Raw genomic sequence first — 12,570 nt, forward strand, 5'->3', positions numbered from 1 at the left:
AAATGCATGTTGTAAGCTCAGACTGCAGAACCAACAGTGGTTCCAATAAAAAAAAGTTGTACACACTTTTGCAAAAATATGAGGATACATGTAACGCTTCAAGAAAGCTCTCTGATTAGATGGAAATGGAGAACTGTAATAAAAACAAAAGGACTTGGTTAACACCAGACCTAATTAGGGGCCCAATTGTTAAAAAGAAAGTCACCAAGGTGCACCCATGGTATATGTCTTTGCATTTGTGCATATTAACATAGTTAATGTACTCACAAAAGCAGGCCAAGAAACGTACTAGTAGAAAATATCTGAACTTTCTTTTTGTATGAGCAAATATTCACATGTAGATTGGCTCATATGAAAATATCTTAAGTGTTTACAGATTCACTTTCCCTCCAACCACTTTTTTCCCACATCCCTGAGAAAAGTTTTACTTCTGCCTTTGTTAGGAGTAAATTTCGAACCTTTCCCAACATGGGAAAATATTAGAAAAGAACTAGTGAAAACCCATAAAACATGCAGGTTAGTAGGTTTGAACACACTCAAAAGGGCATTACAATCGTGGATCTTCTGCTTACCACAGACTTCAGCCCTAGTATGTAGATCTGAGGAAAGGTGGGAAAATAAAGAACCTGCTAGTATCCCAGCCCTGCTATAGTGTTATCCCTGGCGGAATCCGACAGGCTATTTTCAGAGCTCTTAACTAATGAGATCGCTGCAAACTGTTGACGCTCTACAAGTCACTGAAGTGATAAGTAGATTTTTTACAGGACAAGTAGATTTATGAAAGAACATGTCATGTGGTCAAGTAGATATATTATTAAATTCTACACCCCAACCAAAACATTTTTCACCAACATGAAAGGCAACGTACAACGAAAATATTTTACTAACTTTATTACAACATTTGGATCATGTCCTTTTCCCTCCTAAGCTAATAAAAGTCAATTATAAGCCTTACCCCACACGCAGGACACACGGAAGTGAATTCCTGTACTGCAGCTAAGCACAATTCACAATACAGGTGTCCGCACTGAAAATCCTGACGCTTTTCTAATAACTCAAGTTCTAAAATCATAAAAAAGAAGGATTACGTTGGGGACAATACAGCATATAAGCATATAAATTAGCAATCCTTTTAAATAAACTTGTTAAACACTATCCGCCTCCCCCGTATGGCTCTCAAACCTAAAACTGTTTACCGATCTACAGGTTTGCCTTTTCAGTCTGTAAAAAGGAATATATTGTTTATTTATTCACAGACTAGCATATTATACTCAATTTTGTCATAGTTACCTTAATTTCCTACAATTCAAGAGGACACTGCATTAAGATAAAGGGAATAAAACCACATGCCACTGATTTACAATGTCCACCTTTAGTTTCACTGCAGACTACAGCCGTTTAATCAAATATCAAGGAGTGGTTCAATGTCAATGAAACTCTTTTGGCAATCATTTGTCCATTTACACATCTACTTGAAGGAAACTGAAGTATCCCAGAACCCAACTCAGAGGTCATGGGTTGATGAGGTGCATCACTTATTACTTTCATAGCAACTGAACACAATGAGCGAACTTTGGTGCTGCCCTATACCAGGATTATGTAGTCAACACTTTCTTTAAAGAATGAGAGACCTGTGACACAATTAAATATCTGGTGATAGTTAACATTCTTAGTGTTGCCCACCTTTGATTCCCCATGTATGCCAACTGCATGTCTTAGTTTAGGATCCCATCCTTGTCTAGATCAAATAACAGTGTCATTTAGAACACACAATTTGGGAGATTAGGAAAGAGGCTTCCTGGGGTTATGAGCAGAACATAGCTAAGCCTCCAAATATCTAATTTAGGGCCACCTTACCACGATCATTCAAGACTCACTTCAAGACTCACTCATGCCCATGACCTACAATTAACCACATAAAACTCTCCTCTGTACCATACAAAATGCATCAAAAGTAGTTCAGAATAGCATCATAAAGAAAAAGGTATTGACCGCTTACTAGAACCCTTTGATGTCATGCTTTCAGCTTTTGCATGCAACTGCTACTCCCCTGCACTCTAACTGTGCCTTAAGACTTTCCAACATAACACACCAAAAGAGCAGCCTAGCATTTATTTATTTATAACTTGCGTCATAACTTCACCAGATGAAAGTAGAAAACTGTGCTGGATACATACAACAATACTGACAAAAAACATTTATTTGGTGCTACAAATAGCCAGGAGGTTTTTTTGCTTTTCCTCTGGACCAAACAGATGAATTAACATCAAGCAATCATTCTTTTCCCCAATTGTCTTGGAATGCATCGGACAGGGAGTCTCAAACACTCAGGTTGAAGACATACATGTGACAAGCAAACAGGTCCATAAATGTGCCCAGTCCAACTAGGCTTCAATTCCAGATAGATAAGTCTCTAGCACAATCCATTCACACAACACTACTCACATCCAGAATGCACCTCAAAGAATATTAAAATGCCCTATTAAGCAAGTCTTAGACCCAGCCTAGTGCCCCACATTGTCACTTGTATTGGCAAGTAGTAGTAGTAGTAGTTGGCAGAAAATACAACAGATACTTTTTAATGAAAAATCATTCAGCAAGTGCTACACGCCCAATATGTGTTGAGGCAGCGAGTAAGAGCAAGTACATGTGCTTCAAACTGTCGCATATCTGTGAAATTCTTTTTGGTACACCCCTGGAGACAGACCTAAAAAAACTGGATGAGTTACAAACCAACCTGAAAAATAAGTCATAGTTGGACCTAGGTGTTACTGCTTTGAACGAATACGATTTTAACAGTTACCTTTTGTCATGAAATGGGAACAATGACCAAATAACATGCCACCTTATGCTCTAGCAAGTCTGTCATCTGTAGACGGCATGATTACCATCTGCTACTTCAAAATCTCAACTTACTATGAATGTTTCTCAGGATCATAGAGACAAGAGATTCAATGGAAATTGTCACTTGTATGGAAGAAAAATTAATTCACAGGCACAAAAGAGTCCAGTGGAGACATGAGAAAAATTGGCAGAAGGGTCGACCTATTAACTGGATCCCATCAACGTCTTAAGAATAGTGGTGCAAGTTAACTTCTTTTTTTACAAGAATACAACTCATTCAAGTTTTTACCAGAGAACGGTTGACAACAGCTAGCCTCATAGTATTCTATCCTAACAGCAGACATCAAAGAAAGCACTCCACAATAAAATAACAGCCATATACCTATTGGATAGCTACATTAACCAATGTGATATGGGGAACATGAAGGTCATCACCAAGGGAACCCATGAAATGCTCCACCTAGGTATTCAGGTAGCATCCCTTCAAGGCTTTGGAAAAAGGAAAGCATTAATCTCTCCCAAATAACTCATCCAGGTCTGTTGGCCCCCAAACACCAGCTTGATCAATCTACTCATTCGGGAAATGAAAGTAGTTGGCAGAAAATACAACAGATACTTTTTAATGAAAAATCATTCAGAAAGTGCTAAACGCCCAATATGTGTTGAGGCAGCGAGTAAGAGCAAGTACATGTGCTTCAAACTGTTGCATATCCGTGAAATTCTTTTTGGTACACCCCTGGAGACAGACCTAAAAAAACTGGATGAGTTACGAACCAACCTGAAAAATAAGTCATAGTTGGACCTAGGTGTTACTGCTTTGAACAAATACAATTTTAACAGTTACCTTTTGTCATGAAATGGGAACAATGACCAAATAACATGCCACCTTATGCTCTAGCAAGTCTGTCATCTGTAGACGGCATGATTACCATCTGCTACTTCAAAATCTCAACTTACTATGAATGTTTCTCAGGATCATAGAGACAAGAGATTCAATGGAAAGTCGGAAAGAGTATAGGACTAGGGGTCACATGTATGATACCACTGCAAATAGAAATTTCATCTGAGATGTGACTGTTTGTACTGTTAGATTCCATTTTGAATTGATTCGTTTCTTTAACACGTGTAAGTTTGAGCTTTTTCCTCTCTGAACGCACTGTCTATCACATATGTTATCTTATGTATATTTGTTTAAGTAAAATAAGCCTGGTTCCACATCATAGGCTTGCAGCTGGTTTCTTTCCCTAACTGGGGCACATTATTCATTATAATCATGTGTTCAAAATAACTAACTGACCTCGGCTGTTGTATTTTGGGGAGGGAAAGGCTGATATCTATACCTTTGAACCACGCAATCCTTTGAAGGGTCTCAAGAATGTGGGGAGTCAGGCAGCTGCAGAAGGGAGTCGAGGACAAAAAGCTGGGAATGGAACCGGTGTGTGGAAAACTGATTAACTCCTTAAAATATCTGTATGACGTATATCATTATTTACACACTTTATGTATCCTTTGATGTATGAGTATAAATATCACTGTTAAATGCTTCATGCCAGCACACTTTACTTCGGGCCTGGGATGCCAGTGGTAAACCTGTCCTCTTTGCTGCAGCAAAAAAATAAACAGACCTTTGGTCATTGATTTTTCACTCCAGCTCTCCGTGTCAAAAACTCCTTTGTAAATGCATTTGTAAGTATCTGCAAATATGTGCATTTGACAGTACCCACCAAAGCAACGACCTGAACTAGTAAAACCAGTACTAAAACTGAACTAGTAGGTTCTGCTCTTCCATTACTATATCAGATGTAATGTAATGTGGTTCTTGTAAGACTCCCTCTTGGTGTTCTTAAATTACATTTTATGATACAGCTTATTATAAGGTGGAAAGATCTGTGCTGATACCTCTCTTTGTTCATAGGATCAGACATTACTAAACAGGATTTGTGAGGACAGTACTGAGGCTTGACTTGTGCGATGAAAGAGGAGGGCAAGATAAACCATGGACTACATAAAACCTGGACACTCCTGACTAGACAACACAAGACTGGCATTACATCACTGGTTACAGATGTTTAAACCATATTGGATTTTGCATAACATCTTTCAAACTGTCGACAAGTCCCCCCTGGATCTAGATGTCACACTGCATGTCCATATACTTCCATCATAGCACATTTCAGTAACATTCTCACAAGTTTGCAATATCTGCAGTTATCAGTATCAGTGCTTTGCATCCCTATCTGCTTACTCTTTAGGGCTGACCGACTGACCTTCCTCTCCCAGCTCCCACTGCTGTGGTGCAACAGTAGACCTAGTGTGACTTTTGAGCCCATGTGGGTGAGCAGCGTAGCAATTGTGTATCTGTTTTTTACGATGATCTCGTTATGCCCCGTAGGCTTTTCTTCTTTTGATTATTCCTCCTGGGGGGGGTCTTCAGGGCCATGACTAGTAGTTCCCATGCTCTCACATTATCCAATGTTCCTATCCTCTTGTATGCCTCTTTACACAGAAGGGTTCCTTCATATTCTACCCATTTCTCCAGCTCCTTCATCCAGGTCGCCGAAGAAGGGCCTGTAGGGTTTTTTGATTTTCTCGTGATTTTCCCCTTAGCTAATAACAGACCCAGGTCCTGAAATTTGCTGGTGGTTCTTTACTTAGAGGTCTGTGGACACCAGTGTAGTAAGCAATGGGCAGGTGTGAATGAGATCTGTTTTTCGATGATGTTGGCAAGTCGTTTTACAACCTGTGTCCAGTAGTGGTTTAGAAGAGGACATGTTCACAGCATGTGACTAAAAGGCCGCCGCCATATCTACAGCAGCAACAAGCCGCTTCTTGTGTGTTAAAATATCTATTAATCCTTTCTGGGTATAAATATGCTCTGTGTAATATGTTCAGAAATTGATTAGCCTAAATCTGGCATTCCTGGAGGTTCTGGGCATTCTATCTATCCAGAATGCCCTTCCCAATCGTCTCTCTGATATAGAAGTGCCCAAGTATGCCTCCCACTTGGTCCATATTCCATCTATGGGTCTGAGAGTCTCTGTTTGAAAATGTCGATATAGGCAAGTAACCCCTTTCACTGTCCCGGTTGCTAGTAGGATATAAGAACAGCGTGCATGTGTTCGCGGTTCTGCATCTCCCATTCCCCAGTGCCTACGTATGATTGTCAGTGCTGCCCTGTGATTTAAAAACTAACCTCCCGGAAGATTAAATTCTGCACTGAACGTCTCAAATGTGGTTAGGACCCAGTCCTGGAATAAGTCACCCAGTTTAGTTACACCTGCCACTGTCCATGTCCCCAGGAAAATGCCAAATTCCGTTCCCCCCACCTCCCCCCATCAGTAATGGCAAGACCGAGAGGGGGAGTTCTGGGGAGTATGGCAATTGAATATCCAAATTTTTCATGACTGCGCACCAGCATTTCTGCATGGTCTTAAAGGCCTGCAGGTCCATTCCAGTAGGGGCCTCAGCTCTCAGGATCAATCCAAGAAGCACCCGATATGCTGATGTAAACCCATCTATGGGCCCATCCTGCTGCCCCCTACTTGTTATCCATCTGGCAAGCCACTGCACTTGCGCTGCCAAATAGTACAGTTCAAAGTCCGGAGCTGCCAGACCTCCCTGCCATACCGACGATGGAGCGTACCACATGCCACTTGCCGCCGATCCTGTCCCATACAAATTCCATGCTAAGTGAGGTTAGCTGTTTAAAATAGTATTGGGGCACACAGAGGGACTGTTCCAAAGAAGTACAACAATCGTAGTATCAGATCATCAGCGTACAATGCAATACACAGTACATCTTTCCCTGCCACGATTCCCTCAAAGTGAGCTCTCAATCTGGCTAACACCGCTAAGGGCTCCATGGAGATAGCAAAGAGGGATATTGGGCACCCATGTCTCGTACCTCACTCTGCCCCAAAGCCCTCTGAGATAGTCTACCCCGTCCGCACCCTGGCTGTGGGTCTAGGCTATAAGAGCTTCATCCTGGACACAAATCTCTGTCCGAGTCCCATGAGTCATGACTTCGTAGAGGTAGTCCACTCGAGGCTATTGAACGCCTTTTCAATATCTATAGATAGTACAGCAGCAGTTGTTCACTCATATGAGGTATCATCTAGTATAGCCGTAAGACGTCTGATGTAAGCTACCATGTTGCGTTTGGGAATAAAAACTGATTGATTAGGGTGACTCAACTTGGGCATAAAGTGGAGAAGTCGGGAGGCTAAAATACTACTCAGGATCTTATAATTGACATTCAGCATGGAAAGGGGCCGATACGCTCCCACTTCTGAAGCCTCTTTCCCTGGTTTAAGTAACGGAATGATCACTGCTTCTCTGCTAGTCAGCACCAGGTGGCCTTGGGCATATGCCTCAAACATCTTCACGAGTCTCAGGGCCAACTCTGTTGAGTAGGTACTATAAATTTCGATTGGTAGGCCTTACGATCCAGGAACTTTGCCTTTGGCCATTCTTTTAATGGCCCCCAGTACTTCAGGCACAGTTATTCCTTCCCCCAGTGCTACTGCATTGTCACAGCTTGTACGGGGAACAGTGATATTTCGCAAAAATCTAGTCCGTTGAGTGGGGTCAGCTACAGTATAAGGCAGCAAAGTAGACATTTATTTCTTCTTGCGTTTCCAAAGGAGTCCCGGAACTCAAATTCATTTTCACAATTAGGAAGCCCCTCCGTGCTGGGTTCGCTAGCCAGGCCAAAAGTTTACTCGCCCAATCCCCTTTGTTATGTTGCAGAGTAATGAAAGCCTTATAATCAAAGGAGCAGAGCCGTTCTGTGTGCTCTGCCACTTGCTCCCTGACCTCCTGCATTTGCGGCTCCAATTCTGGGTGGCCCCGTCTATCCGACTCTAGAGAGCATAGCTTAATTTCCGCATCTCTAATGTCCCTTAGCACGGTGGAGCAAACCCCAACCCTCTCCAAAATACAATGTCCTCTAGTTACCACCTTGATGTGTCCCACTCTGCGAGAACCTGAGGCTGTGCCCTCATTTTCGGCAAAATAATGCACTATTTGCTGACCTGTCTTTTTCCCAAAGGGGGGATCCTCCAACATCTCTGGATTCAGCCGCCAGCTCGATATCATCGCAAGCGATTTCCCTCAGGACAATCTAAGCAGCACTGGGTTATGATCGTATAGTGTGCAAGCGAGATATTCGATACCTGCCACCTTGATGCGGATTTCTGGGAAGCACAGGAAAAAAACATCTAAGCGGACATGGAGCTTATGCCTGCTGGAGAGAAAGGAGTAGTCCCCTTCTAGGGGATGGAGTATGCGCCAGCTATCCCAGAATCATCAGTGCTCCTGCCACTCTATCAGCGCCTTTGTTGTTCTGTGCGTAGGTGAGTCCAGCAAGGGGGGTGAGACCGATCTATCTCAGAATCCGGTCCACAATTAAAATCACCCCCAAAATGACCTTGCTCATTAATACATGAGGTAAACGTGTAAACAATTGGTCAAAGAAGCGTGTATATTGGGGCAATAAATGTTAATCAGAGAGATGCCCTGTCTATCTAGCCTATCCATCACTGTGACATATCTCCCCTCAGGGCCCACCTCTGCACACACTAGTGAAAAAGGCAGGATCGCCCTGATCCATATCAGAGCTCCCCGCGCATAAGCCGAGAATGTAGTGTAGCATAGTTGTCCTCGTATGTGAAAACCTTATATCGCTTAGCTGATGTATGTATGTTCCTGACATTCCAGTAGATTATTTTATAACGTTTTTGTGCTCCATGAGGGGCACGTAATTTGGGTCGGGAAGTGGACATTCCCTCCACATTCCATAGGACATTACGCATTGCTCCCTTCCTCAGCCCAGCATGTGTTGTCGACCTTTTCCATCCCAGCATTCCCCAACTAAACCTGAGTAATTAACAACCCAACTCCCATTCCCTGGAAGAAACATTCCCCCATCCATATGTCAGATTAAGCAACAGTTCTATCTCAGTATAAAAAAATTCAGGGAGGTACCAGGCAGCGGTCGGTTCCCAAGAAATCCAGCCTCAACCTGTCTTCCATCATCATTTTGCATGCAACATCTTGTGACCCTCCATCTCTGGGACATGTGTAAGACATAAGAAATTAGAAAAGCCTCCCCTCGACTCTTTAGGGGAATGCCTGACTAATGTACACCTAACAGGCATTTCATTGCCACTCTCATAGTCAATATATCTTTTTATATCAGGTCATCAGCTGAGCAGGGGGGTCAACACTGGTAGGCCCTCGCTAGAGGAGAGTGATATATTCAAGCCATTGTCAGAGTCTGAACTTATGTTAGCGCTTGGCGGTGGCAGTGTTCGTTCTCCAGTCGTCTTCCCGCTAATAGAGGTCACTTCTTTAACCGCTGTCAGTTTTTCTTGCTGTACCTCTTCTGTTGTGGGGGATCTCCTCATCATGGATCGTCCCCTCCTCTGGGGTTGTGCACGCTTTTCCTCTTCCCAGGGAGCAGTTCCCCACTTGGTCCCGGTCCAGGCTGGCACTCTGCCCAGGACCAAGCCTCCTGTGGAGTGAGGAAGAGCTGTACTCCTGTTGGGGTGATCACTCTGAGCCGGGCTGGAAACAGCATAGAATATTCCGCTCCTAGGTCTCGTAACTTCTTTTTCACTGTGTTGGTGGTGCTCCTGGAGGGGGCACTCTGGCCGGCCCCCACTTTGCTCTTTCAAAAGCAAAACATGGGGAAAGCCCCTCTAGGACTAACTCCTGAGCAATCCCTGTCTCCAGATAGCCCACCGGTTCATTTTTCTCTATTTTCTCCGGGAGGCCTTCTACTCAGATGTTGTTGCAGCAGGCTCTATTTTCATTATCTTCTGCTCTAGCCTCCAGCACTTTGTCGTCGTTCTACATCATTTAGTCTGTTACTGGCCACAATTACCGCTGGAGTAATCTCCGATAGTTCCCTTTCTGTCACAGTCACTCGTTCCGCCAGACGTCTATGATCATCGCCTGAAGTCCCAGATCTGTGTTCATGGCGTCTATCTTCTGCGCCAGAGGTTCCCGAGATGCCGCAATTGCCTGCATCAAATCTTGAAATGAGGGAGCAGGGTGCATGTTCTCCAAATGTAAATGGCTCCCCTGCGCTTCTATTTCAGCCCCCTGGAAACCAATCATCCTATCATCTGCCGTCACGTCTCATCTTTTATTAGCCTTCCCCATAGCTATGAGGTTCAGTGATAGTGTGCGAGGAATGGGGCACTCCTCTGCCCTCTCTAGGTGCCTTCGACTAGTCGCACCAATGGTCTTACTGCTACAGCGCGGCCTCTGCTTCCCGCTTTACGTGCGTTCTCTCTTGTCTTTGTGGGCCCCACATGCACTGCTAGACTTATCTGCAGGCCTATGATTCAGCGTGCGCAGGCCTTCTTTAGCCAGAGATCCCACGTGTGCTGCGTTTCACCCTGGTGAATTTAGGGTTTCTCCCCAGGTGTCCACTGTGTCCTGGGCCTTTTTTCCTGCCAACTTTCTGGACCCCGCAACAGTCCGCTTTTCTTTGGGGTTTCACTTTCCCGGTGGCCTCCCAAGGGTGGATGGGGTCCCCGTGGAGGGCTTAACGGCAGCCGGATGATTCGGGTGAGGGTCGGTTCCTCAGAGCTCTGAGGTTCCGCGACTCATTCCATCGGCCACCTGGCCACACCCCCTCCCCCCCCATGCCCAGAGCTTCTTGTGATAGTTTTTTTTAACTTTACTGGTATTAGAAGTAATAAAATACTGCTATAATAAAAGCAAAGGAAGTTAAAACATAATCCTCGCCTCCATGTCCTTAATAGAACTGAAACTTTCCTACACAATATTTAGGAACAATTTTCTTTTGTCGTAACACTATATGGTTATTTGCACATACTCAGAGACCTAGACGGAATGGGGTAGGCTCCTTATTTAAGGCCAAAGGGGTAAGGTGCTGTCCTGATGTAATGGCATTTTGCTAAAGGACTGATATCACTAATGTCCGAACAGTTGCCTCTCATATATGGTCTCCCTGGGTCAGTTTGAACAAAAATAAGGGATGTATACAGCTCATGCTTTACAGAAGATGTTAATTTGTTACATATTACAGAATATTATATTTACCTGATCTTGCTGATAAGAATCATTAGCACTGTTTTGCGATTTGATCAAATAGGGGTTCAGAAATCTACAATAGTGAGTCAAAGGTAGAAGTGGCCTTCATTTTCTTCTTGGGGAAATGGATAAAGATTTTACTTCCAACTTATGTCAGTGTTCTATCCTGTACTGCATTGCACTATAATTCATTTTATGGATGGCTCGTATGTTGCCTTGAGATAATAACTAGTCTGAACATGGTCTCTGGATCCAAGAATGTGAAAATCAAGCTTTTTTAAACCACTTTCATTTCTGTTTTGCATTTTTTATCTGTAGGGTCCTTTATACGTGTAACATCTTATCTGTAGGGTCTTGTGTTACAACAATAAAGCAAATATATTGTATACACAGTGTTATACAGTGGAGTGGTGTGTCGTATCGAAGAGGGGAGTATCGTAGAGTGGAGTGGTTGTGTTATTTAGTGTAGTAATGTGTCTAAGTGTAGAGCTGAGTGTTGTACAGTGGAGTGTCATTTACTGGAGTCTCGTGAAATTGAGTTTGGTGGAGTACCACTGAGTAGTGTGTTGTAGAGTGAAAGCGTATCAAAGTGCTGTGGCGTGAAGTGGCAGAGTGTAGCTCAGTGGGGCAGAGTTGTATAGTTCAGTTTTGTCAAGCGTAATGCTGTGCATTACAGTGGCGGAGAGTCTCGTACAGTGTAGTACTCTACAGCGGAATATCATTTGTGATAAAAGTGCATGGTAGAGCTGAAAAGTGTGTGTAACTAAGAACAGTACTTATAATAATTTGAATGTGGTGGATAAATTGTAAATAAAAGTTATAAATAACTTTAAAATTTTTAAAGTTTGTATAGTTTAGACTTGGTTTGTGTAAGGAAAATAGGCTTTCCAATCTATAATTAAGCTTCAACCTTGGTTTTTTTCATTGAATTTCAATGTTTTCTTTTTTAATGTTTAATAAAAATGTGTTTCAAGTCGTGTTCAGCATCGTAAGTGGAGAATTATTATGTACAGTGTCGTACAGTACAGCAGTGTTGTAAAGTCTTATAGACTGGAATATTGTAGATTGAAATTGAGTAGAACAGTGTAGTAGCGTATCATGCAGTGTAGTAAAGTGTTCTATAGAGCAGTGGCATTGTTTCTCATATAGAGGAGTCAAGTATTGTAGACTGGAGCATCGAGTTGTACAGTGGAATGGCATGTCGAACAATAGAGTAGGGTGCTATAGACTATCAGGTTGGGTAGAGTGTTTTGGAGTAGGGTGAAGTAGAGTGTCAGAATGGACTATCGTCAAGTGGAGTGTTGTAGAGTACAGTGGAGTTGAGTGTTGTAGATTGAAATCTGTGTCATATAGTGGAGTAGGGTATCACAGATATGTTAAGTGGCATGTCATAGAATGCCATACAGGGTAGTACATTAGTGTAGTGGTAATGGATAGTGTGGAGTAGAGTGGCACAGTGTGGCATGGGAAGTAGTGGAGCACCATAAAGTGGAGTATAGTACAGTGGCATAGACTGGGATCAAGAGTACTGGAGTATAGTGGAGTGGAATAAACTGGAGTGGGGTAGCAGGGAGTGATGTAAAGTGTTGGTGTAGTGGTGTGTTGTAGACTATGTTGGAATGGAGTGTAGAAGTGTGGAGAAGTGTAGCATAAAGTCGA

The 12,570-nt window shown here is 43.0% G+C and overlaps 1 protein-coding gene across 1 annotated transcript in view; it reads right to left on the bottom strand.

Moving 5' to 3' along the window:
- RNF17 (ring finger protein 17) overlaps positions 1-12,570 on the bottom strand; it is a 1,983,649-nt gene that overhangs the window by 1,941,988 nt on the left and 29,091 nt on the right. Inside the window, exon 2 of the mRNA XM_069202301.1 lies at positions 956-1,062. Within this exon, the coding sequence (XP_069058402.1) occupies positions 956-1,062 (107 nt within the window). The remainder of the gene's footprint in view (positions 1-955; positions 1,063-12,570) is intronic.

Source organism: Pleurodeles waltl, chromosome 8, assembly GCF_031143425.1.
Source record: "Pleurodeles waltl isolate 20211129_DDA chromosome 8, aPleWal1.hap1.20221129, whole genome shotgun sequence".
Taxonomy (NCBI): Eukaryota; Metazoa; Chordata; class Amphibia; order Caudata; family Salamandridae; genus Pleurodeles; species Pleurodeles waltl.